Source organism: Mastomys coucha, unplaced genomic scaffold, assembly GCF_008632895.1.
Source record: "Mastomys coucha isolate ucsf_1 unplaced genomic scaffold, UCSF_Mcou_1 pScaffold15, whole genome shotgun sequence".
NCBI classification, from domain to species: Eukaryota; Metazoa; Chordata; class Mammalia; order Rodentia; family Muridae; genus Mastomys; species Mastomys coucha.
The window spans coordinates 116,242,794-116,268,688 of record NW_022196897.1 but is presented as its reverse complement, the minus strand read 5'-3'; the positions used below and the strand labels follow the sequence as shown (position 1 = coordinate 116,268,688).

The following is a 25,895-nucleotide window of genomic DNA, read 5'->3' as shown; positions in this document are numbered from 1 at the left end:
TGTGTAGCCCTGGCTGTCCTGGAACTCACTCTGTAGTCCAGGCTGGCCTCAAACTCAGAAGTCCACCTACCTCTCAAATTCTGGGACTAAAGGCATGCGCCACCACTGCCCGGCTTAGGGCTAGGATTCTAAGAGGAGTTCCTAAGAGCTAGGTGGAACAACATGGCATGTCGCCTCTCCTCTCAGAGCCTGCTTACCCCCAACAAAGGCAGCGTGTGGTTGTCTCTGAGTCATCAGGGTTCTTAGAAATGGGAGGGATCCTGGAATAACGCGCGCGTCTGTGTGTGTGTGTGTGTGTGTGTGTGTGTGTGTGTGTGTGTAAGGGAGACTTCAGGACCCTCCATACCTTCAATCCGAATGCCAACCTGGCTCATCATGCCTATTTATATACAAATTCCCACAACACTCCAAATGCCTGCCCAGCTCACCCACCCTCTATCACGGTTGAGCAACAGCGGAAAGAACTATATGGAAGCTATCACGGAGTGGGAAGGAGTGGCTGGAGAATAGTACTTTGCTTAAGTGTGTGCTTCAGGGACAATAGGAGGCTCAAGGTCTGTAGAATCACTTACTAGGAGGGTTGAGGAAAGAAATGCTCATCGCACTTATCAGAACTCAGCACAAGCCGCTCTCCAGAGACCCAGGCACCTCCTAACTTGGGAGAGGGATGTGGAACCGAGGGCGCGCGCCAGCGGGTGAACACGCGCGAGCGTGGGCGACTTAGGGCGCTAGCCCACGGGCAAGTGCAGAAAGCGGCGTGGGCCGGTGTTGGGGCCCGCCTGGCGGTCGGGGGCGTGGCGAGGGCAAAGGGGCGTGGCGAGGGCGAGTTGGGGGCGACTCAGCAGCCGGAGGGCGTGGCTGGCAGTGGCGCTCAGCTAAGGTGGGGGCGGAGTTCCTTCAAGCTTTTAAAGCAGGCGCGCCGGTGCCCTCGGGGCTCCGCTGAGTCTCCCAGCACGGTTCTGAAACTTCGTAGTCCCTCCCAGGCCGGCACCCCACGATTCTCAGGCCTGCGCACGCGAGCCTCCTCGGATCCAGAACAGACCTCGCGGGTGAGGGCGCGACTTCGGCTGGAAGCGGCCTCATGCCGCGGGGTTAGGAGCGCGGCGGGGTTCGCAGGAGTGTCACCAGCTCCCGCTGCGGGCCCGCCCGGCCATGGCCACGCCAGGCGTGTATGCCAGCGCCGGCCGCTCAGGCTGGGGTGGGCGAGAGGCTGTGCGGGCTTCGCGCCTCCGGAGGGGTTCGAATGCCAGTGCGCGCGCACGCGCGCGCGCGGTAAGGGGCGTCCGCGTACACTGTGGGCATCCTGTCGGTGTTCTGTGTTCGCCGTCTTGACACACCCTCAGCAATTGAAGGAAAGATGTAACGTAACCGGCGGAGGGGAGGGGAGGGAGCTCGAAAGTCGGCAGGGAGGCGCTTCGGTGTCCTCAGCACCGGATTGCGTGCCGCCGCCTAGAGTTATGATCCATCAGAGCCGGTGTATCTGGCCACTCACCTGCACGTGGGTGTGGTCTGTTCCCCTTCGCTACCGCCGGGATTGCCTCCAAATCCTGCCCATCTACTCACTCTCAGTGTCTGCGAGTGTGAACTACATCCTTTTCTCGTACAGGCCCCTCCGCCCGTGCGTCCTTCTTTGTACAAACATCCCGGATCGTACCTCCAATCTCTGTGTGTACCCACTCTACCCCTTCTTTCTGGGCCAATGGCTCCTTCTTTCCGGCATCCCAGGACACGGTGAAACCCTGGGATAGAGGCAGTTGCTGGGTCGGTGCCCTGGGTGATCCCTAGGCCATTGAAGAGATCGGAAGAACTTCGTCTGAGATGGGCATGTGTGGCCCCTGGCAACCAGGGCAGATCTGAGGAGAGGCTCATGGACACACCCCCACCTTAAAGTGCTGGGCGAGGCTGGGCTGGATCCAGGGAGGAGGCGATTTCCAGTTGCCTTCATCCAGAGCTGAATGGGACTCAGTCAGAGACCTTGAGTTAATGAGCTGAGTACTGATGATAATTTAGTGATAAAATGACCTGAGAAAGAACTCTTCACTTCCCTTGCACACATAGGAAGCCCCCACAGTAGATGGACTAAGGGATTTAATACCGTAGAGTAAGGATGGTCCCCCGGGCACTGCAGGCTCCTCTTCATAGTACGCTGACCCCTACCTCTTGAAGTAGGATTGTATGTGTTGCTAGGAAGAATGAGGAGTCAGCAGACATGGGGTGAGCTAAGACACAGGAGCTGTCATCCACAGGGTTGGTGACTATTCTTTGGCTTCTCTTGTAGAAAACTGTCCTTGGGCCATGTCACAGAATGAACAATGTCAGGACTCCAGTGAATACTTCTCAGGTGTGTATCTAGAAAATCTGGGGAACTCAGCCTACCAATGAACGCAGGGCAGAGCCACTGACCAGAGCCACTTGTCCGCAGCCCAGTGCTGGAGTGGTTAGCTCCCACCTGTGGGAAGGCCATGTGCCTTGCCAAGTAGGCGCAGCTGATGAGACTGGCCGAAGGCAAGCAACCACGGGTGCTGAGGTCCTGGGATGGCAGATGGCTACCAGTACCGCTTACAGTTTTCTCCTGTGGTTCGCTCTTCCAGGGCCCTTCATATCTTGCCAGTTTGGGCTACGTGCTGTGTATGCCTTGACTGCTCGGTCCTCATTTGGTTCTGGAGAGAGGCTGCAATTGTCCCTGCTTCAACTGGCTAGCACCTTCCCTGCATTTGGCTCCATGCTGCTTATCTGTCTACCCTTTGTTTGTTTCTTTGTTTTGTTTCATTTGATTTTGTTTGAGAAAAAGAAAAAAAAACAAAAAAAAAAAACCTCATGTAGCCTAGGCTGGCCTAAAACTCCTAAACTGTAGCCAAATACGAACTTGAATTTCCAATTATATCCAAATATTAAGATCACAAGCTTGTGCCACCAAACCCGATTTACAGGGGTACTGGGGCTTAAACTCTGGGTTTCATACATGCTAGGCACATATTCTACACACAGCTGCATCCCTAGCTTTCCCATGTTGTTTAGTAGCGTGGCATTTAGGCGTCCTGGAGATGTGTTCTTACCCAGATCCACTGGGTGTGAGGGCTGCTTGAGTCAGGCTGGTAGCTGGCAGGTTTGGTTTATGTCTACGCTACTTGGGACAGCATGGCAGAAGACCTAAGAGGTCTAAGAGCCAAGGCTAAGAAAAGATAGGGCCCAGGAAGAGAAAGATGTACCAGGCTGGAAGTGGCAGCAGAAGCAAGACTGAGCCTGACTGCTGGAGGAGCCAAGTGAAGTTACTTAATTAATTACTCAGGGTCTCATGTAGCCTAGGCTAGCCTCTAGATCACTATGTAGCTAAGGATAACGTTGAACATTTGAAACTCTTGCCTATTCAACAAGCCTGTGTGGTACCTGGCTCTCATCCCAGCCCAAGTAGTTTTTTTTTCGAGACAAGGTTTCTCTGTGTAGCCCTGGCTGTCCTGGAACTCACTCTGTAGACCAGGCTAGCCTTGAACTCAGAAATCCACCTGCCTCTGCCTCCCAAGTGCCGGGATTAAAGGTGTGTGCCACCACCGCCTGGCTAGCCCAAGTAGTTTTTTGTTTGTTTGTTTGTTTGTTTTTTGGTTTTGTTTTGTTTTGTTTTGTTTTCAAGACAGGGTTTCTCTGTGTAGTTCTGGCTGTCCTGGAACTCACTCTGTAGACCAGGCTGGCCTTGAACTCAGAAATCTGCCTGCCTCTGTCTCCCAAGTGCTGAGATTAAAGGTGTGTGCCACCACAGCCCGGCAGCCCAAGTAGTTTTAAATAAGGCGGGCCCACATTAAGGAGGGCGGTTGCTATGTCTCCACAATAAAAGCAGGGGAGATTCTTTTGGCTCAGTGGTTCTCCAGGCCTGCGGGTGCCGTGAGGTCCAGAGCTTAGGATATTGAGGTAAAAGGCCTGGGGTGTTCTGAGGGCAGGGGTGGAAATGAGTCAGGGTGAATCACTGTCTGGCAGGTGTGGGCATGCCACTGACCTGTCCCTGTCCCTGTGCAGGTGTGTGTCACTCATTAGTGGGGTCTGTATGTAGTACAATGCCTCTTTCCTAAAAGTGCCCACAGATGTGGAGCTATACAGCAGTCTGAAAGAGACTCTGGCTGGGCTGGAAAAGAGGACTCTAGGAAATTCAAGGCCAAGTTCAAGGTCAAATGAGCTTGAAGATGACCCTGGAGGGATAGACACACTCTGCTGGCTTACAGGGCAAGAGTGGGCATGCCTATGGCCCTAGCTGTCTGGCCCAAGGAGAGACAGAGACAGTCTGACTGACCAGAGGCACCAAGGGCTAGGGAAGGAATAGCAGGCTGGCTCTCCTGGGCTACAGGGAAAAGGGATATTTCCATGTTCTACAGAACCCTTCCTGCTGCATCCTGGAAAGGGCGATGAGAGCCGACTAAGGCCTTCCACCTTCCGGCTGTTTCACAGGCGCTCTTGCCTCCTGGGTCTCACTCAACTGCTGAACTGAGTCTCAGCCTTGATGTTCTGCCCTCCCTGGGAGGAGGGCTCTAAGCCCTGCACCAGTGAGGCAAGGGAGGTGGGGGCCATTTGGATCCGCAGCAGCTTCACCTCCATGGGGTTCCCAGCCTGAGCCAATACAGACTTCTTATTCGAGCATGTGTTTGTGTAACAGCATATGTATGTAAGGCCAGAAGGGGGTGTCAGCTCCCTTGGAGCTCCCATTAGGAGCATTTGTGAGCCCAGCATTGGTGCTGCATGTGATTCGAATTCCTATCCTGGTGATTAAGTAGCCCGTGCTTATCCTAACCACTGAGCCATCTCACCAGCCTAACTTTTTTATATTTTGAAATAGAGTCACACTAAAGCCCAGGTTGGCCTAGAACTCATGTAATCCTGCCTCAGCCTCCAGAGTGAGGCTGAGGAATGAACCTCTTGCACAAAGTGTTTGTTTGCTTTTTGCTTTTGTTTTTCCTTAGACTGGGCCTAATTGTGTAGCCCGAGCTAACCTTAAACTCTTGATGGTCCTGCCTCAGCCTCCTGAGCTTTACATTATAGGCATGTGCTAGCCTGTAACTCTGTACATAGACCAGGCTGGCCTTGAACTCATACAGATCCATCTGCCTCTGCTTCTTAAATGCTAGGATTAAATGTGCCATCTGACCTGACCTAACATTACTGTTTTTAAGCTGAAGGGTCAGAATAGTACAGAGCCCTGGTTCTTAAAGTTGAAAAGGGGGTACAGTACATCACCCAGCAGGGGCTTCAACTCTGTGAGCTAGCAGCCACACTTAGAGTAAGGCCAGGCAGGACCAGCCATTCTGCCTCCCTAAACCAAAGCTCTCTCGACTGGTGGGAGGCCTCTTACCATCAAGGAGTGCACTCCGGAGATGGAGCCTGGGGACCCCTGCCTTGGGCTGAGAGCCCCTTCTTATGGTAGCACTGATAGAGGGTCTCTCCTGGTGACAGCCGCCACACTGGGATACTTCAAGAACAACATGGAGGATAACCCTGAAGTCCGGGAAGACAGCCTGGGGGATGAGGTCTTTGACACCGTCAACTCCTCCATTGTGTCTGGCGAGAGCATCCGGTTTTTTGTCAATGTCAACCTTGAAATGCAGCCCTCTAAATCTGGTATGGGGATGGTAGAGGGCCCCCGCTCTGCTGAGGAGCCCTGAGAGGGTGGGACAGCCTACTGAGTTCTCTTCCCACTCCTTTAGACATAGAAGCTGCAACTGGTGGCTGTGTGCTCTTACACACCTCCCGAAAGGTGAGGAGAGATCTGATTCCCTTATATCTGCTATGATGTCCCCATGTTCCCTGGGCATTCCTAAACAGGGATCTCAAACTAGCCCAAGCCTGAGTCTTCTCTCCTGAATATGGTTCCTGGTGGGCAGGGATATTCAGAGACCATTGTGGAGTGGAGGTAGGGGCCATCAAGGGTCTAACAGCCTGTGTGGTTCTGTACCTGGGGTCCCTACAGTATCTAAAATTAAAAAACTTCGAGGAAGAGGTCCGTGCACACCGGGACCTGGACGGCTTCCTGGCCCAGGCCAGCATCATCCTGAATGAGACAGCTACCTCGCTGGATGATGTGCTCCGGACTATGCTAAACCGCTTTGCCCAGGACCCCAACCATGCAGAACCTGACTGTGACCTGGACCTGCTCATGGCCAAACTCTTTACAGATGCTGGAGCCCCCATGGAGAGTAAAGGTAAGGCTGTTTCCCTCCCTGCCACGGGATGGTTTGGCTGCAGTGGCTGACTCTCCTGAATCCTTTCCTCTGTCCTCAGTCCACCTGCTGTCAGATACCATCCAGGGAGTCACCGCCACTGTCAGAGGGGTGCAGTACGAGCAGTCATGGCTCTGCATCATGTGAGTTGCCATCCTACAACCACTATGCCTGGTCCCCTACTGTTATCCGGAGCTAGCCCAGGTATCTCATGTCCCTGGAGAAACTGGCCTTCACCCAAGGGAGACAACTGTAATGGCATCTCCAACGTGGGAAAACAGGATATGAACCCTCTGTCCCATCTGATCTTCTATTTTAATGGGTTTGGGTGTTGTGTGTACACCATATGCCAGAGTTCCTGGTGCATTATAAGTTGCCATGTGGGTACAGGGAGTTGAACTCTGCTCCTTTACAAGAGCAGCCAGTGCTCTTTACTGCTAAGCTGTCTCTCCAGCCTTCCTGTTGTCTGTTTCCCCTGGTAACCTCTGTCCCGGGCTCGGCGGGGTGGCCGGAGCCTCTGGCTCTTCTCTCCTGAGCAGCTGTACCATGAAGACCCTACAGAAACGGCATGTGTGCATCAGCCGCCTGGTTCGACCACAGAACTGGGGGGAGAACTCCTGTGAGGTTCGCTTTGTCATCTTGGTGCTGGCCCCACCCAAGATGGTGAGTTTCAATTGTGGGTGCCTTGTGAGGCAGGGCCCCAGGTGGGGCCCTCTCCTTGGGAGCATCGCTAGCTACAGGCCACCTCATACCTGTTCTTCCTGTCTATTCGATGTGCATTACAGATATTCTTGCAAAGCCCCTATGCTTGTGGGCATTTCCAGGGAAATGAAATGCTTTTTACAATTACTGATTCGGGTGACTGGCAGTGTAGTTTGGTGGCAAGGCACGTGCTCAGCATGTATGGGGCTGAAGCTGGTCCAGTCTGGGAATTCTTTCAATGAGGAAAAGGTTTAAAATTCTAATGGGGAACTGTAAGCCACCCTCCCAAAGCCATAGACGGGCCTTAATAGTTAAGCTTTGATTAGCTTTTGCTCTTTGTGCTCTTTATTTTTCTCTGCTGGGGATGGACCTCAGGGCACACACACACACACACACACACACACACACTTAGCTGGGCAAGTGCTCTGTCATCGACCCACACCTCTACTCTTCGTTAGTTATTTTGAAACAGGTCGGAGGCTGGCCTTGAACTCCACATCCTCTTCCCTTCCAATGCTGGCCTTCTCCCAGGAGACCCACTTTCCTTTCATTTCTTTTTTTTTTTTAAATTTGTTTAAAAAATTGTATTTATTTTATGTGTATTGGTGTCTCATCTGTACTTCTATCTATGTGAGGGTGTCAGATCCTCTGGAACTGTAGTCACAGACAGTCATGAGCCATATGGGTGCTTGGAATTGAACCCAGGCCCCCTCAAAGAGCAGTCAGTGCCCTTAATCGCTAAGCCATCTCTCCATCCCCAACAGCATCCACTTTTCATTAGTTTTTGATGACTCTGCCTGACTCTGGTGCAGACTGCCTTCTCTGGATTTTCTGGGTACCAGGAATAGGGGGGCTTCCCTGAGTAGTCCTATAGTTATGCTACCTGTAACATTTCTGTGCTAGAAGGAAAGAGAGTACCTCCCGAGTTACAGGGAGTGGTGCTGCCAGTATGGCCAGATCAATCACCTTGAGGAAGTTGGGCTGCACCCAGCATGGAGGGAGCTCAGGGACACACAGTAGGCACCTCCAGGACTGTCTGTCGCTCAGAGTCTGACAGAGTGGCCTCCTGAGACTTGAGCGAGGGAGTGAACAAGCCATGTGTTAGCTGTCACTGTGATGAGTAACTTAGAGAATCAACTTGAAGGAGAGAAGATCTACTTCAGCTCGGGGTTTCACCCTGTGGCTGGCTGGCTTTGTGGCTTTGGAGCAGAGTATCGTGATGGCAAGTGCTGTTCTGGGGGCACAGAGCTGGTGCCCTCGTGGCAACCAAGAAGCTGCCTCCGGCTCTGTGGCAGCAGGCTGGCATAGCATATGTGATGCTCAGAGTTTGATCCTCAGCACCTCACAAAAAGTGGGGGAAGGGTCCTGGGACAGGATATATACACTTCTACGGAGTACTTGCCAATAACCTAGCTCTTCAGCCCAGGCCCACATTGTCATTTCCACTACTTCTCAGTCATGCCGGGAAATTGTAACTGTGTCAGGGTGCAACTCCATGATGAGGTCAGAGCCCTCAGAACCCAGTTAATGCCCCCAGTGACTACACCCATCAGCTGGGGGTCAAGCCTTTCAATACATGAGTCTTTAGGGGACATTTCATACCCAGACCCTAACACTTGACCATGTCAGGTAAGAGAATAAGGTCCGATGGGCCTGGACCCCTTTCAGAGTCAGACAAACCAGAGACCCAGGCCTGCTGAAATGTGGCTAGGGATGTGTTAAGCTCCATTGTGACTTCTTTTTTTAAGATTTATTTATTATCTATAAGTACACTGTAGCTGTCTTCAGACACACCAGAAGAGGGCATCTGATCTCATTATTGTGATTGTGAACCACCATGTGGTTGCTAGGATTTGAACTCAGGATCTTCAGAAGAGCAGTCAGTGCTCTTAACTGCTGAACCATCTCTCCAGCCCCCCATTGTCACTTCTTGCCAGTGCTCAATCCTTCTTCTTGCTTAAGACAATGCTAGTGTCCTAAGCAAGTGTGAGTGTGAGCCTATCTCAAACAGAAAGGGAAGAAACCCACCAGATCCATGGTGGTTCTGGGGCCCTACTGGCCCAGGGGGAAGAGTGGCAAGGTACATTAATGCCTAAGCTTACAGAACCCACTGCCAGCTGCCTGTGTGGGACCACACTTGGCAAAGACAGGGTTTCCCCTGCCACGGAGCTGACGTTGTACCTGTACCATCCTCTGTCCCCAGAAAAGTACCAAGACTGCCATGGAGGTGGCACGCACATTTGCCACCATGTTCTCAGACATCACCTTCCGCCAGAAGCTCCTGAAGACCCGCACAGAGGAGGAATTCAAGGAAGCGTTGGTGCATCAGAGACAGCTGCTCACCGTGATGATGCCGAGAGCCACAGGGCACAGCATGAGCTCCCTCCATACTCACAGACACCCTCAGGTACAAGAGAGAGGTGGCGTGGTGGGAGGGCCATGGGCCAACCAGGGCTAATTCCTTCTGTCTTTTCTCCCAGCCCCCGAAGTGCAAGGACTTTTTCCCTTTTGGAAAGGGCATCTGTGTGGACATCATGCGCAGGTTTCCTGTGTACCCACTGGACTTCACCGACGGTGTGTGCCCAGCCGGAACTCAAGCCTTTCAGGCCGAGAGGCCACGTGTGCCTGCCTTAGATCCTCGGCAAATGCTGTCTGTCTTGCACTCCTAGGCATCATTGGGAAAGGCAAGAGCGTGGGCAAGTATGTCACCACCACACTCTTCCTCTACTTCGCCTGCCTCCTACCGACCATTGCTTTTGGATCCCTCAACGATGAGAACACAAACGGGGCCATCGGTGAGGGGCTGGGCGTGGTCGGGATGTGCCAGGCAGGACTCTGGGCAGTGGTGACCTCTGACCTTACCACCTCTACAGATGTGCAGAAGACCATAGCTGGACAGAGCATCGGTGGCCTCTTGTATGCACTGTTCTCTGGGCAGCCCCTGGTGATACTGTTGACAACTGCGCCCCTCGCCATCTACACCCAGGGTACAGTGGGGTTGAAACGGGAAATGGTCCCGGAACCCACCTCAGCCCTGACTGTTCATCCTACCCTGTGGTTTACAGTGATTCGAGTCATCTGTGATGACTACAACCTGGACTTCAATGCCTTCTATGCGTGGACAGGCCTGTGGAACAGTTTCTTCCTTGCACTTTATGCCTTCCTCAACCTCAGCCTGCTTATGAATCTCTTTAAGAGGTGATCGGTCCTGGGCTACAGGGTCTGGAGATGTGGGTCAGCCTCATGCCAAAGCCCTATAACCCCAGGATAGCCATGTTCTCCAAGAGGCGGAGGTGGCCTTATTAGGGATGGTCCCACTGCGGAGTGTTCTTTCATGGGGATGGTCTACGCAGGAGTTCAGGGAAGACTTCTCTTCAAAAATTACCCATACACACATTTGAGGCAATTCACCTCTTTGCAGGTCAACAGAGGAAATCATTGCTCTGTTCATTTCCATCACGTTTGTGCTGGATGCTGTCAAGGGCATGGTCAAAAGTGAGTACAAGTCGGGTGTGGTGTGCATGCCTTTAACTCTGGGAAGCAGAGGCAGGAGGATCTCTGAGTTTTTGGACAGCTAAGGCTGTCTCAAAAAAAAAAAAAAAAAGTGAGTACATGCCCAGAAGGGGGACCTGCTCGGGAGATGGGATCTCTCAGCTGTGGTCTGCTGGGGCAGAGGAGACAGTATCAAGCTAAGGTTATTCTTCCCATGGCAAAGTTGCTGTAGGAGCTGAGGCTGACACAGAGCAGCAGCACTATGTGTTGCTGAAGGGGAATAACTTCTCCAGGCAAAACCAGAGATAGGACAGAGGTGCCAGGCATGATGGGATGTCGGGTACAGCAGAGACTTGGGAGACAAAAGATAGACAAGTGGTAGCTCCTGGTCGACTGGGAAAGGCAGAGCTCTCTCCTATTCCTTCTGTCTCCCCATAGAAGCCCTCTCTCCCCTTACGGCCCCTCCCCTTCCCTTCAGCATCCCTACCTCCCTCAGGATACCCCTCCGTCCTATATCTGTAAAGAAGCTAAGCTACAGCCTCCCAAATACCAGATGGCTTAGGCCTGTTGACCTGTCCCACAGTCTTCTGGAAGTACTACTATGGTCACCACTACCACACCAAAAGGACTTCCTCCTTGGTGAGCCTGTTGGACATTGGCAGAAGCTCCAACAGCAGTCTCCATACTGCATTCAACACCAGCCTCTTGGCCAGCCCCATAGAGATGGCCACAACCAGCAGCCCCGGCAGCACACACTCCGGCCAGGCTACAGCAGTGCTCAGCCTCCTCATCATGCTGGGCACACTCTGGCTGGGCTACACCCTCTACCAGTTCAAGAAAAGGTAAGGGGACACCTTTGATCCCAGTACTTAGGGGGTGGAGGCAGGAGGATCTCAAGTTTGAAGCCAGCCTAAGGTATATAGACTCTACTTCAAGACTTCCTCAAAAGAAACGAGGGGGCTCACACACGGGGTGGGGTAAGAGCCAGCCCGCCCCGGGCCACGCTGACACGCCTGTCCGTTCTCTCCAGCCCCTACCTGCACCCGTGTGTGCGTGAGACCCTGTCTGACTGTGCTCTGCCTATCGCAGTGCTCTCCTTCTCTCTCATCAGCTCCTATGGCTTCCAGGAAATTGAGAGTGAGTTGGAATGGGAGGGACGAGCTGGGGGTGGTGTGTGGCTTGGCTCCCTGGGAACTGTGGGCCCAGCCTGTCTCTGGTTGCAGTGAGCAAGTTCCGGTACAACCCCAGCGAGAGCCTTTTTGAGGTGGCACAGATCCACTCTCTGTCCTTCAAGGCCATCAGCAGTGCCATGGGTCTCGGTTTCCTGCTCTCCTTGCTTTTCTTCATTGAGCAGAACCTGGTGGCGGCCCTGGTCAATGCACCAGAGAACAGGTACTGAGGGCCATGGGAGGGTGGGACCAGGTCCCAGACTTCTGACAGCCAACGGGACTCTCTCCGTGTGTGCCTACCTACCTACCTCAGGCTGGTGAAGGGCACTGCCTATCACTGGGACCTCCTGCTACTTGCCATCATCAATACGGGGCTGTCTCTGTTTGGGCTACCCTGGATCCACGCCGCCTACCCCCACTCCCCTCTGCATGTACGGGCACTGGCCTTAGTGGAGGAACGCGTGGAGAATGGGCACATTTATGAAACGTGAGTATGAATGGTCTCTAGAGTCCTAGGTCAAGAGCTAGGTGGATCTGAAGGTCAGAGGGGTACAACCTTAGCCTGTAGGTGACCGTAGGGAAGGATGTGGCTTAGAGATAGGCTCAGAGGCAATGCAGCCCTGTGCTCTGGGCCCCCACAGGATTGTGAATGTTAAGGAGACTCGGCTGACCGCGCTGGGCGCCAGTGTCCTGGTAGGTCTGTCCCTGCTGCTGCTACCGTTTCCTCTGCAGTGGATCCCCAAGCCTGTGCTTTACGGACTCTTCCTCTACATTGCGCTGACCTCCCTGGATGGCAACCAGCTCTTCTCGCGTGTGGCCCTGCTGCTCAAGGAGCAGGTGGGTGCCTGGACCAGGGAGGGGGTGTGGGAGCACAACCATCCCTGACTGCCTGGTTGCTACTGCCCACAGACATCTTACCCACCCACCCACTACATCCGGAGAGTGCCCCAAAGGAAGATCCACTACTTCACGGGCCTGCAGATTCTGCAGCTGCTACTGCTCTGTGCCTTCGGCATGAGCTCCCTGCCCTACATGAAGATGGTCTTTCCCCTCATCATGATTGCCATGATTCCAATCCGGTATGACCAGGCTGGGCAGCTGTCAGGAGGGCTCAGCCGAGGGCTGGGCTCAGTGGGTGCCTGCTATAACCACCCACCACTCAGTTTACCTCTCTCTCTACTCCACAGCTACAATCTGCTACCCCGGATCATTGAGGCCAAGTACTTGGATGTCATGGATGCTGAGCACAGGCCCTGACCTGCATCACCCTCCTCATCCTTCAGGCCTGCTCTGTGGCAACATATGAGGAGTATAAGCTGGCTGTGGCTCTGGCCCATCCTCATTGCTGTCTTGTGGCCTAAAGCCCCTTGGCATTGTGGTTTTCAGAGGTGTGTGCTCACTTCTCACCCCATTGACATTTAGTTTGGGGTCAGAAACACTGTCCGGGTGGGGCTAAGAAGAGTGGATATTCTTTTGATAAAAGAGTTGATGCCCAGGAGAGAGCCCATTTCCTTGATTGTATAAGGAACTCAGTTGTGCACATTAGTGAATAAAAGTCTTGTTTCTATGCTGCCATCCTTCCTGGTACTCCTCCAGACTTGGGGAAGAGCAATCAAACCCACTGTGGGGCAAATAAAAGGGACCAATGTTGAGTACCTTCCACATGCTGTCATCCCGTTGAGACTCCACTGCAAGGGATGCATTCTGGGAACCAAGATCCAGAGGAGACAGGGTTTGGATAGAGCAAGGTGCTGTGTGGTGTATGAAGAAAGTAGCTGCAGGATATGGCCAGGGATGAGAGCAGGAGTGCCCTGCACAGCCTGGTGATGTGATTTGGAGAACTGGATGTTGACTGTTCTCCAGTTCCAGCGAATTATTGAACCCTCCTGCCTTTGGTCATTCCTCTGTCTCTGGAACACATCTGTTGGCAGGTCTTGACAAATACAGAAGAATACCGAAATGAATGGAGTCTGTAGTAACCCATAGTAGTAAACTCATGTGGGTGAGCATCTTGCTTCTCCACTGGCACCTCTGACTTCCCTTGTCACAAGTCATCTAAGTTCCCCATGCCAGATGTGAATTTCCTCCCTGCAAAGCAGGCCTCCAGTCCAATCAGAAAGTTGGTTCTCTCCATGCTTGTGCACTATATCCACCAATGCATCTTACCTGGCACTTCCATCATGAAGCATGCAGGATCAGTAGCTGAGCAAAGGCTCCATTCTTAGCAGCCTTGGCAGCAGCTTCTGACACTACAGGAGTTGACTCTCAGGGAGGGGATACTTCCAGTCCAGTCCTAGCTTTATTTTTCTAATCAGACCACCTCTTTTCCAAGCAGCAACCTCTTCCACAATAGAGTCTTGCCATTAAGTTCTAGAAGACAATCAGTAACTACAGCAAAAGCCTTTATTGTTTTAGGAACCTCCAGGGTCCCTGGGGGTTACCCACTTCTAGCACTGGGATTCCCAATTAATGACCTATGGCTTCCAGGAATGACTGGTTTTGTCTTTCATGTGCTCTATAACATTTTCAAACACAGGTGATTGTAAACCTTTCCCAGTCACCTTGGTGGGTAGTAATTGTGCCTTACCCAACCATACGGTTCCCCACTCACAAATTCCACAGCAATACCCGACCTTTGCACCCTTCATGAACTAATTTGCTATGGTGGCTTCTTCAGATACACTCACATCGCTTCAATGAGTTGTTACCTCTGTGTAACAAACCCTTTATTCTGACGATGGACAGGACAATGGCTGCAACATCCAGAACTGCCAATGCATGTTTGAGTTGTCACTGCCAAGAGTGGGCACTGGAGGTGCCCTACTGAACAGCAGACAAACCAGGGCTGTAGGTACAGCAGCTTGGTGTTAGTTTTCTGACTTGTGCAAAACTCTGATCTGGTTCCCAGCACCACAAAATAAAAAGTAAATGCCAGAAAATACTACAGAGAAAATAGAAGATGCTTCCATACTAGGACATCAGTCCTGTACACTAGGAACGGAGACAGGAACAGCAAGAGATGCTCAAAGCCTTTGGTAGAGCTGGGGGTAGGGTTGTACAGAAAGCCTCAAATGCAGGATGCTCTGAGTTTGCCCACTGTACTGGGAACACAAAATCAGAAATGTAAGTCAAAAGGGAATCCACCTTAGACTTGAGCTGGCAAATGTAAGGCCAAACTCGCTAGGATGAAAGTGGTACGCCTGTGCATAGGTGCAGGGTGTGGACCTACGTATAATTCTGCATCAGGCGGTCAGGTACAGTATGCCCTCCATGGCTATTTATAGGGATAGGGAAGATTCAGGTAGGACTGAGCAGTAAACACATTGCCTGTGTGGATATCCTCAGCAGCATAGACTTTCCCCGAAGGGAAAGCCATGCCCAGAATCAGGCAAGGGGCAGAGAGGCCCTCCATGCTTACTGGAGCCAGGCAGACTGCCGGGACAGGAAAGCAGTAGGGGACAGGAGGGGAAGAAAGGTGTTCTACACTTACCCACATTTCCTGCCTGGTATCAGGAGAAATGCCTTTATCACATGGCTAAACCGGGGGCCACCTTGCCTAGTTTGGGGGCCTAAATCTAGAGGGAATGTCTACATAACTACCTGGGACACAAGAACCTGCTTTCTTTCCTCATCTTTTCTGAGTATATCCCTCCTCATCAAGAAATGACAGGGCATGCACTGGCCCTTGAAGCTCCTCCCAGGGAATGGTTTAGGGAGAGGAGATGCACATCATGGTCCAAGGCAGCGTAAGCAAGATTCCTGTAGGGCTTCTGCAGACAGAAAGGTCTGTAACATTTACTTATATAGGTGGGGCAGGGTACATTGTATGGCATATATATGGAAGTCAGAGAACAACCTCCATGGTCCATTCTCTCCCTCTTCATGTGGGCTCTGGGGATTGAACTCGGGTCATTTGTCAGCCCATATTATCCAAGAGCATAGGGTAAAGCATTCTATACTGTGACACCTCAACCCCTGCCCCACCATTAATCTGACATAGAAGAGAGGCCAGTCCATGACTGACGACTCTAAGAACTCAAGTAGAGAGTATGCCAGCCATGCAAGCAGGTGAGTACCACCCCTCCAATCATCCGGTGAGATGGTTTCCTACTGGCTAGGAGATACCTTCACTCAGCATGGCGGAGATTCCCCCAGACACCTGGCAGCCACCCAACACCTACCTGGAGAGTAGCCTGGGAATCATCGTTCTGGAGCGGTACGGGAAGCATGCTTCCAAGGCCTGCAAGAACTTTGCGGAGCTGGCTCAGCAAGGCTACTACGAATGGCACCAAATTCCACAGGATCATCAAGGACTTAATGATCCAAGGTGGTGACCCGACAGGCACAGGTCAAGGTGGTACATCTATTTATGGCAAACAGCTTAAGGATGAGCTTCATCCAGATTTGGAGTTCACTGGGGTTGGGATTCGTGCAGTGGCCAAGGCTGGACCAGACACACCAACAGCAGCCAGTTCTTCGTGAACCTGGCCCCCACGCAATGGCTGGACGGCAAACATACCATTTTTGACCGAGTGTGCCAGGATATAGGGATGGTGAATCGAGTGGGCATGGTGGAAACAAACTTCCAGGACCATCCTGTGGATGATGTGAAGATCCTTAAGGCATATCCTTCTGGGTAGAAGGGATGCTGTCTCTGGCACACCCAGGTCCTAGTGAGCTGTTTTCCAGATGACATAGGGTGCTGCATGATTCAGTGTCACGCATACCTACTGTGAAGTAGAGGGGTCGTCTCTGGGGACATTTGTACTCTGGATGACAGTCACAGACTTGAAAAGCCAGCCGACTTGATGAACGTGCTAGCTGCATAGCCCCGTTCAGCCTCCAGCATGAGTTCTTCCAGGAATATGCACAGCTCTCTCTCTCTCTCTTTCCACTGAGCCTGAGCATCAATACTGCTCCTTCTGACACTAAACATCCCATGCAAAGCCATACTGAATTGTTGCCAAATGAAAAATGCATCCAACAATCAAATTGCTAAGAAGGTGTCAAGTAGGGATGATAATGAGTAATGATTGGGCAATGAATCTGAGAGGAAGCAGGAGCGCTGGCTATTTCCCCTCAGGAGGGTGTGGTAGTCTAGTGAGCACAAGGCCAGGCCTCCAGGGCCCTCCCCACAGGAAGTGACACGTTTTAGGGCTTTAGAGAAAATGGGTAAGACATTTTACTCTTTGGATTTGAAGGGGGTGGGACAAGAAGGGTGTTAATACTTATGTAATACACAGAAACTTCCAGAATAAAACACCATTGGTGGTTGAAATTTTTTTTTTTTTTTAGTTTTTTTGAGACAGGGTTTCTCTGTATAGCCCTGGCTGTCCTGGAACTCACTCTGTAGACCAGGCTGTCCTGGAACTCAGAAATCTGCCTGTCTCTGCCTCCCAAGTGCTGGGATTAAAGACATGTGCCACCACTGCCCAGCTGCTGGCTGAAATTAAAAAAAAAAAAAAAAAGGTTTCCCACCTGTCAAAGAAAACTCAAAAGACAGACAAGGCTCAAAACAGACATACCATTTATTTTGGAAACAAATGTCTTCCAGAATTTACATTTGCTACATTCTAAAATCAAAAGTCATGTGTTTCTTTGTCAAATCCTCAGCCAGATAAGTTCAAACAACCAAAATTTTCTCAAGATCTCAGAGCCAGAGGCTGCAAGAACAACTTTTTGTTGTTGTTTTGGTTTCTTTGTTTTGTTTTTGAGACAGTGTCTCACTATGTAGTTCTGGCTGTTTAGGAATTCAATACGTAAACCAGGCTGGCCCTGAACTCACAAAGATCTGTTTGCCTCTGCTTCCCAAATTCTGGGATTAAAAGTGTGCACTGCCATGTCTGACCAAAGGCAACTCTTGAATCCCAAGGGGCAAGAGTTTAGTATCAACTGGCCCAGAGTTTCCCTACACAGTGCCAATTGCTCTTCCAAGAACTGGCTGCTGAAGCTGCCTGGATCCCCTGGCAGAGGGAAACCCAGAGAAAGCCTCGAAGGAGTTCTTGCCTCCTGGGGAGGTCCACACTACCCCCTACCCATGGTCCTAGTGGTCGCCAGCCCCAGCAGTCACACCAAAGTACTCTTGCAGCTTGTGCAGGGCCCGGAACCGATGAGAAATGGTATTCTTCTCAGACTTTGGCATCTCTGCATACCTAACAGGAAAGAGAAGCAGCTCAGAATATAGGGAACCCAGATATCAGGAGAACAGACACCTAAGTGCCATCCTGGTGCCCAAATCTTTTTGTTTTAGTAAAAAAAAAAAAAAAAAAAAAATTCCGAGACAGGATTTCTCTGTATAGCTATTCTGGAACTCACTTTGTAGACCAGGCTGGCCTCTAACTCAGAAATCTGCCTGTCTCTGCCTCCCAAGTGCTGGGACAAGCACCACCACTGCCCGGCCTCCAAATTTTTTTTCATTTATTCTTCTGTCATATATTACATCCCAACTGAAGTTTCCCCTCTCCCCTCTCTTCACACTCATTCCCTCATCCACCAAATTCCCAAATCCACTCTTCTTTCAGAAAAGGGTAGGCCTCCCAGGGATATCAACCACACATGGTATATCAAGTTTCAATAAGATGAGGCGTATCCGCTTGTATTAAGGCTGGACGAGGCAAACCAGTAGGAGGGAAAAGGTCCCAAGAGCAGGCAACAGAGTCAGAGACAACCCCAGCCCCTCTGTTAGGGATCCCACAACCCCACCCCACTGTTAGGGATCCCACAAGAACATCAAGCTACACAATCATAACATATATGCCCAGACCTAGCTCAGACCCATACAGAATCTATGTTTGTTGCTTCAGTTTCTGTGAGTCCCTATAAACCCGTTAGCTGATTCTGTGTTTTTCCTTGTGGTGTCCCTGTCCCTTCTGGCTCCTACAATCAATCCCTCCCACCACCCTCTTCCCTGCAATGGAGCCCAAATCTTAATGATTCTATTTGTGGGGATGTTGGGGGTTTCCCCTGAAGGTAAAAACTATATCCAGAACCTACCAACAGACAAAGGGCAGACAGACCCCAGCACACCATGTTTGAGCCCAAGCAAATGGCCTTTCAACAGGAGAAAGCTAAGAAAGCTGGCTACGGGACACCAGCTTATCAGCCCGTTAAATCAGACAGTTTTAAATTCACAGTAACGGGCTTGGAGAGAAGCTGAAATTGCTCAACTGTGTCCTAGGTTCTTAAGGAAGCTGGGGAACAAGAATGAGGTAAGTGTTTATGGGAAGCAATGGAGCCTGACAGATCAAACAGCAGCCTCAGAGCAAGGCTTCAGAAGTAGCTACAGGTGGCTAAGTTAATGACAATTGAATAAACGGGGCTGCAGAGATGCTCAGTGATTAAGATGGCTCAAGTTGGTTCACAACCTGCTGTGATACCAGTCCCTGGGATCCAACAGTGTCTTCTGACCTCTGGCCAGTATACTAATCTGGTGTACAGACATGCACACTGGCAAAACACCCATGAACATAAAATAAATAAACAGAATAAAAATTAACTCAGTTCCTCATCTAACTAGATTCCAAGTGCTCTGTGACCACCCAACAGGGAGTACATCAGAGGACATTCCTCACAGCCACGGACATGCCAACCAGGGCTGCTGCAGTGTTCTTGGCCCTATGAGGTGCTGGCAAGGGAGCCATGGTCTGGGAAGCCTGGTCCTGTTATGGCTATGTACCACTACGTGCAAGTAAGAGGGTGCAGTTAATGTTCTACTGTGTGGGTTTCATGTGCCTACTCAGAGCTACAAAGCTGTGCATTCTCCCAGTCCAGATGGATCTAGTATCATCCCATAAAACACAAGGTTTATACATCTTGATAGACAGGGCCAGAGAATGAGTGTCAACCAGCCACAAAACGAGAGTGTGAAATAGAACCTAGGATACCTGTGTTGCCCTGCCATGAACTGGGTAACCTGGATTCCTTGTGTCCACTCCAGCAGAAATGGCTTCAGCTGGAGAAGAGTCTGCCTCACCCATGTCCACGTGACTGCACACGTGACTGCAAAGTACCCGCTCAAGCCTAGGAACCAGAGAGGAAATTTGGGCTTCTTACGTTTGCTCATATCCATCAGGCTGAAAGCAGGGATCCCAGCCAAAGTCCCGGCTGCCTCGTGGCATCACAATCTGTCCCTGGAAGAGGGAAGACAAGTGTGTAACTGGAGATGTACTAGACTAGAGTCAGTTTCTCTAGTTTGTGAATCTGTTTGTTTTTTATGTTTTGAGACAGGGTTTCTCTGTGTAGCCCTGGCTGTCCTGGAACTCACTCTGTAGACCAGACTGTCCTTGAACTCAGAAATCTGCCTGCCTCTGCCTCCTAAGTGCTGGGATTAAAGGCATGTGCCACCACTGCCCGGATAGTTTGTGAATCTGAATAAACCTCAATTACTCAAAATGTAGTTCAAAGGATCCACAGTGCCTATAAATATGTTAGACACCTCAGTAAGGTGTAGAGTGGCAACTGGGTGAGATGGGGCAAGACTGGAATCAGAGCACTCAGAAAGCCGAAGCAGGAGGATTGCTGAGTTGCCAGGCCAGTCAGGACTACATGGCAAGATTCTGTCTTTAGTAGCCGGGCGGTGGTGGCGCACACCCTTAATCCCAGCACTTGGGAGGCAGAGGCAGGCAAATTTCTGAGTTCGAGGTCAGCCTGGTCTACAGAGTGAGTTCCAGGTCAGCCAGGGCTATACAGAGAAACCCTGTCTCGAAAAGAAACAAAAAATAAAAAACAAAAAACAAAAACAAACAAAAAGATTCTGTCTTTAAAAAAAAAAATCAGAAAAATCCAGGCTTGATGGTACACACCTTTAATCTAAGCACTCAGGAGGCAGATCTTTGTGAACTCACAAAGATTGTTGTGAGTTCAAGGCCAGCCTGGTCTACAGAATGAGTCCAGAACAGCTATGACACACAAAGAAACCCCATCTCAAAAAATAAAAAAAACCCAAGATGGAAGGAGTCAGAGTCACATGGCTTTCTAAGAGTTCAAGGTTAGCCTGGTTTACTTAGTGAGAACGTGTAAACAAAGAACCAATGCCACAAAATGGACAGCAACCCGAGGTTGTCCCCTGGCGTCCACACATGTTCATGTGTGCACACACAAATTCAAACAAAGGATGCAGGAGCAGCTTTGTGAAGAGGAACTCTGTATTTGAGTATCACCCATCAATACCACTGGGATAACCCTCTTTCTATAGCTTTGATAATCCATAACCTCACTGAAGAAAAGTAGGGCCAACTTTGAAAATTTGACAGAAAACACGCAGTCTGGCAAGATGGCTCAGCAGGTAACAGTGCTTGCTGCACAAACTACCTGCTTTCACTCCCTAGAGCCAACCAACTCCCAAGTCAACCTCTGACCTCCACACATGCAACATGGCATGCATGTGACACAGACACACACTACACACACACAATAACAAACAAAAATTTTAGAAAATCTGTTAACAGGAAGGTAAGGATCCTAAACTGTGTACGATATTTCTCAAAATAGAAACGAGCTGGGGACGTAGCTAAAAGGCACAGTGATTGCTTAGTATGCATAAGGTCCTATGATCTCACACCTGGGAAATAGAGACCACAAGTTCTAGGCTATCCTCAGCATTAAGGTTGAGAATAACCTGAGCTATAAGTGACTGCCTATAAGAAAGTATTCACACCTGTAAATGAGCACTGGGAAGTAGCAGCAAACAGAAGGGGCAAGGAGACCTCAAGGCCAGCAGGGCACGCTGGCACGTACCTATAGTCCCAACATCCAGGGACAGACAGGCAGATCTCTGTGAATTCAAGGCCAGCCTGATCTACAGAGCTAGTTCCAGGCCTGCCAAGGCTACACTGTGAGACTGCTGAAGGAGGGAGCTGGGCACACAAACTCAAACATGAAAATGTCAAAAAGAGCCGGGCAGTGGTGGTGGCGCATGCCTTTAATCCCAGCACTTGGGAGGCAGAGGCAGGCGGATTTCTGAGTTTGAGGCCATCCTGGTCTACAGAGTGAGTTCCAGGCCTGCCAGGGCTACACAGAGAAACCCTGTCTCGAAAAACCAAAAATAAAAAAATAAAAAAATAAATAAAAAAAAAAGAAAAAGAAAGAAAAGAAAATGTCACAAAGATTACAGAAAAACCAGTGTCATGAAATGCCAAGTTATCAAGTAAAAGGTCTGACCCGGATCAGGGATGAAGTTCAGGGTGGAGTACTAGGTTAGCATAGACCCCAGCAGTGGCAGCACCCCTACTAGCAAAGACAAAACAAGAAAAACTAACCTAGAGCATGGTGGCATGCTCCTGAAGCCCAGGTCCCAGGCTGAGGTAGGGGTACTCCAAGTTCAAAGCCAGCCTGGGCTACATGATGAGTCTGTGACTAGCATGGGCAACAGCAAAACTGTTTCAAAACAAAACCCAGCAAAAATGGCCAGGAATATAGCAAGTGGTAGAGTATATGCCTACCATATAGAGAATCTGGCTTCATATCCCAGCACCTGGTAGCTCCAGGGGAGAGGAGAGGGCACAGGACAGTGACAAGGAAGGTCATAAATATTAAGCCCATAAATAAGTACCAAAGTTACACAGCGACAATGGGGAATTATGCTTTTGCTAGTGGGAAGCTATGTGACCGAGGCCTGTGAGCCTTACCTGCAGTTGTTAACGTTCTCAGCCTGAGGTCACAGCACACCCAGACAACAGCTATTACAAGGGCAATGCTCTTCAGGAGCCACTGTGGACAATGTGTATCAAGCACACCAAAGACAATGAGCGAGAATAGAACAAGGATGGGGAATCAAGGCCACGTCAAGGAGTTGGGAGCTCGTTAGGCAGCAAAGTGCACAAGCAGCCAAAGCTGGAACAGAGATCAGAAGGGACCATATTGGCTGTTCTTGCAGAGAACCTAACTTTGCTTTTTAGTACCCACAGGCAGTTTCCTGCCCTCCCTAAGTGTAGTTCCAGAGAATCAAAGCTCTCTGTGACTTCCAAGGGTACCAAGTTACACATGTGGTGATCAGATCAAAAATATCCATATGCATAGAACAAAAATAAATAATAGTAAAGTAATAAAACTCTTAGAAGTATTAAGTAAAGCTAGGAGCTAGGTGAAGAAGGAAAGAGATTTGTTCACTGGGTACTTTCAGACCTGTTAAGACAAAAACATTCTGCAGACCTGGTAAATGCAAATACACTTAATACTGCTGTACACTGAACAATAGTTAAGACGGATTTGTCAGGGCTGGAGAGATGACTCAGTGGTTAAGAGCACTTGCTGCCCTTCTAAAGACCAGAGATCAGTTCCCAGAACCATCTGATAGCTCACATTATCTGTACCTCTAGCTCCAGGGGATGTGATGCCTCTAGCCTCCTTGGGCACCTGCACGCATGTGCACCTAACCACAAGCAGACACACACACCTACACACAGTTAAAAGAAAAAAGATTGCTCTGTGTTCTCTGTGTGCTTTCTTTTCACCCAACAATAATTGAAAGTGTCTATACAACCCCAACTGGGGAACTAGGTTTTATCTTGGCTAAAGGGACACGGAGCAAAAGGAAAGGCACATGGGGGCACTGGCCTGACTAGCTCTACACCTAAGGTTTGACAGGCAACACTGGGGGTTGCTGATGGTCACTGGCCAAGATGTAAGCTTAAGTAAGAATTTAAGCTCTGGGCTGGAGAAGTAGCTCAGTGGGAGAGCATTTGCACAGAATGTAAAGGCTCTGACCTCCACCTGACTCCACAAACTTTAAAATTCTATGTGAACAAAAGTTGCGAAAGAGCCTCGTGGTGGTGGTGCCTGCCTGCCTTTGATCCCAGCACTCTCAGGAGGCAGAGGCAGGCAGGTCTCTGAGTTGAAGGCCAGCCTGGCCTACAGAGTGAAGTTCCAGGACTTTGAGACCTACATAATAAAAACCTTGCATCAAAGCAAAAATGGGGGTAGCAGGGGCCGAGAGTGTTGCGTAGTCGGCAAAATGACACAGGACTACAATCCCCCACTTGGAGGTAAAGGTAGTAGGATCTGAAGTTCAAGGACAACCTGAAACACATGAGAGACTCTATCTCAAAAATCCTGAGTGGGGAGGAGATTGGCCCTGGCAGAGAACAAGGCAGTCTCAGCAGCTGGCCTGTAGCTTCAGCTTTAAGAGCAGTTACCTTGTGTTTAAGCATCTGCATCCTACCGGGACCTACAATGGTAAGAGCTAAATATATAAGGTTAAGAGGCAAATATGTTTAGGGACTAACATTTTTCTAACTGTGGTGTCTAGGATTGTTTCACAGCAAGCATAGTACACAAAAAGCAGCTAGCTCTGGTGTCTTTTTTTTTTTGTTCCTGGAGAAGATCATGAGCCACTTGCTCAAGCCACAGCACCTGTGGTGACTTGCAGAACTGTTCAGGTGGGTACGCACCGAGGTCTTGCCTCTGAACAGGAGCACTGGCTGGCTTGGGTCCCCAGTGCTGAGAGCAAATGTGCAGAGTGCATAGGCTGATTTGTCTTCAAAGCCGGCCAGGAGCTGGTAGAGACCTGCAGGCACATAGTGAGGCTCAGTGAATCCATGCAGTCCAGTCCCCACCCTTACCCCAGAAATCCAAAGGTGTGGAGGGATTCTCCACACTGGATTGTGTTGGGAGGTTGAAAAGGTTGTATTCTGGTCCTCAAAGGGGAGCTGAAGCCTCTCTTCAGGATCTGACACAAACTAAAATTAGGTTCTTTGTTGAGATCAAGGTCTTACATAGCCCAGCTTGGCCTTGAACTCACTCTGTAACCCAGGCTGTATTGGAACATAAGATCTTCTGCCACAACCCCATGAATTCTGGGACAGCAGGTATGCATCACAACACTAGGCAATGAATCCAGAACTTTATATATGCTAGGCAAGCATCCTGACAACAGAGCTACATCCCAAGCCTTTGTTGTTGAGACCAAGCTCTCAGGTAGTCCAGACTAGTCTTGACTTATCATATGGCTGAGGATGATCTATAGTCCGTATCCTCCTATTTACAGCTCTTAGGATGCAGCCTTAGAGCATCATGCCTGACTCTATTTTTGTTTTAAAAACAATTTCCTGCTTTGTAGTCCTCTCTGAAACTTGAGAGCCTCTCTAGTACAGGCATATACCTCATACTTTGCTAAGATAAGATTGTCCCAAAGAGGGGCTGGAGAGATGGCTCAGCGGTTAAGAGCACTGACTGCTCTTCCAGAGGTCCTAAGTTCAATTCCCAGCAACGACATGGTGGCTGAAAACCATCTGTAATGAGATCTGATGCCCTCTTCTGGTGTGTCTGAATACAGGTACAGCATACTCATGTACTTTAAGTGTTTTTTTTTTTTTTTTTTTTAAAAAAGATTGTTCTAAAGAACAAAATGGTTTTGTTTTTAAGAATTTATTTATCTTTATGTATATAAGTGTTTTGGCTGTATTTATATGCACTGGTGCCCACAGAGGCCAGAAAAATGCCAGACTGTCTGGAACTAAAGTTATGGGCGGTTGTAAGCAGCCTTGTGGGTGCTGGGAACTGAACCCAGGTCCTCTGCAAGAGCAACAAGTGCACTTAGCCACTGAGCCATCTCTCCAGTCTGTTTTCGGTTTTTTGTTTGTTTGTTTGTTTTTGTTTCTGAGACTATAGGATGCACTAATGTGGGGCATTTTGGCATACACTCCTGAGTGAGAAAATATAGACTCCTGGACTGAACGCATGGCTAGGCCATGACTGAAGCAAAGAACCACAAGCAGTCATTAATGTCAAGTCCCTTGATAGCCAGCACTAACTAAAGCCCCTGGTCCCTCCAGCTCAAAGCTTTTACCACCTATCCCAGCCCTCTATCTCAGTGCTTTCTGGAGCACAGGGAAAGAATGAGCTGCAGGCTACCAGTGTGCAAACAAACAGAGAAGAAAGTGGAGGTTGATGGCAGGGCCAAAAGCAACTGATTACTAAGTGGGGACTACTCCCAGACTCAATCCAAAAGACCCCTGGGAAGAAACAACAGATACATACCTTCAGGCTTCAACTTCTGCAGGAACCATTTTCTGCAAAAGAAAGAATGGAGAGTCAGGTACAAGAGCAGAATCTTCCTATCGCCTGCTCTGCCCTGCACCAAACAGGGATCAGAATTCTCAGGAGCAAGAGAAAGGAAAAAGCATGTCTCGAGTCAAAACTAAGAAAACATCCAAAGGCTGGGAGTCTAGCTCAGCAGTACAGGGAAAGAGAAGTGAGGGAAGGGCAGGGGGCTGGAGGGGAGCCAGGGAAACCAGGGAAACAGAAGGAAAGGCAAAAAGAAAGAAATATGAATCTATAAGAAAAAATGGAGCTGGGTGGTAGTGGCACCTGCCTTAATCCCAGCACTTGGGAGGCAGAG

At 50.0% G+C, this 25,895-nt stretch overlaps 2 protein-coding genes and 1 pseudogene across 4 annotated transcripts in view; 2 read left to right on the top strand and 1 right to left on the bottom strand.

The window, feature by feature from the left end:
* Positions 1–870: 870 nt before the first annotated feature.
* On the top strand, positions 871–13,135 carry Slc4a11 (solute carrier family 4 member 11). 3 transcript variants are annotated; one of them, XM_031373661.1, is made up of 20 exons: positions 871–1,049; positions 2,279–2,341; positions 5,434–5,598; positions 5,685–5,734; positions 5,948–6,179; positions 6,259–6,340; positions 6,737–6,860; positions 9,103–9,306; positions 9,380–9,473; positions 9,569–9,694; positions 9,773–9,886; positions 9,965–10,097; positions 10,321–10,394; positions 10,975–11,233; positions 11,422–11,528; positions 11,615–11,783; positions 11,874–12,047; positions 12,202–12,397; positions 12,470–12,639; positions 12,748–13,135. In XM_031373661.1, the coding sequence occupies exons 2-20, from the start codon at positions 2,296–2,298 to the stop codon at positions 12,815–12,817; spliced, it is 2,589 nt and encodes an 862-aa protein (XP_031229521.1). In that variant the 5' UTR covers positions 871–1,049; positions 2,279–2,295; the 3' UTR covers positions 12,818–13,135. The 3 variants fall into 3 exon arrangements, 2 of the variants coding, with proteins under 2 accessions (XP_031229521.1, XP_031229522.1); XM_031373662.1 differs by lacking the exon at positions 871–1,049 and adding an exon at positions 1,293–1,359; XR_004119219.1 differs by lacking the exon at positions 12,748–13,135 and having other exon boundaries at positions 12,293–12,397; positions 12,470–12,577.
* Positions 13,136–15,696: 2,561 nt separating this feature from the next.
* LOC116092363 lies at positions 15,697–16,259 on the top strand (annotated as a pseudogene).
* Positions 16,260–17,069: 810 nt separating this feature from the next.
* The window catches only part of Itpa (inosine triphosphatase), a 13,559-nt gene continuing 4,733 nt past the window's right edge, over positions 17,070–25,895 (bottom strand). The window contains exons 5-8 of the mRNA XM_031371925.1: positions 25,535–25,566; positions 23,947–24,062; positions 19,613–19,689; positions 17,070–17,712 (exon numbers count right to left, since the gene is read on the bottom strand). Of these exons, the coding sequence (XP_031227785.1) occupies positions 17,604–17,712; positions 19,613–19,689; positions 23,947–24,062; positions 25,535–25,566 (334 nt within the window). The 3' untranslated portion in view covers positions 17,070–17,603. The remainder of the gene's footprint in view (positions 17,713–19,612; positions 19,690–23,946; positions 24,063–25,534; positions 25,567–25,895) is intronic.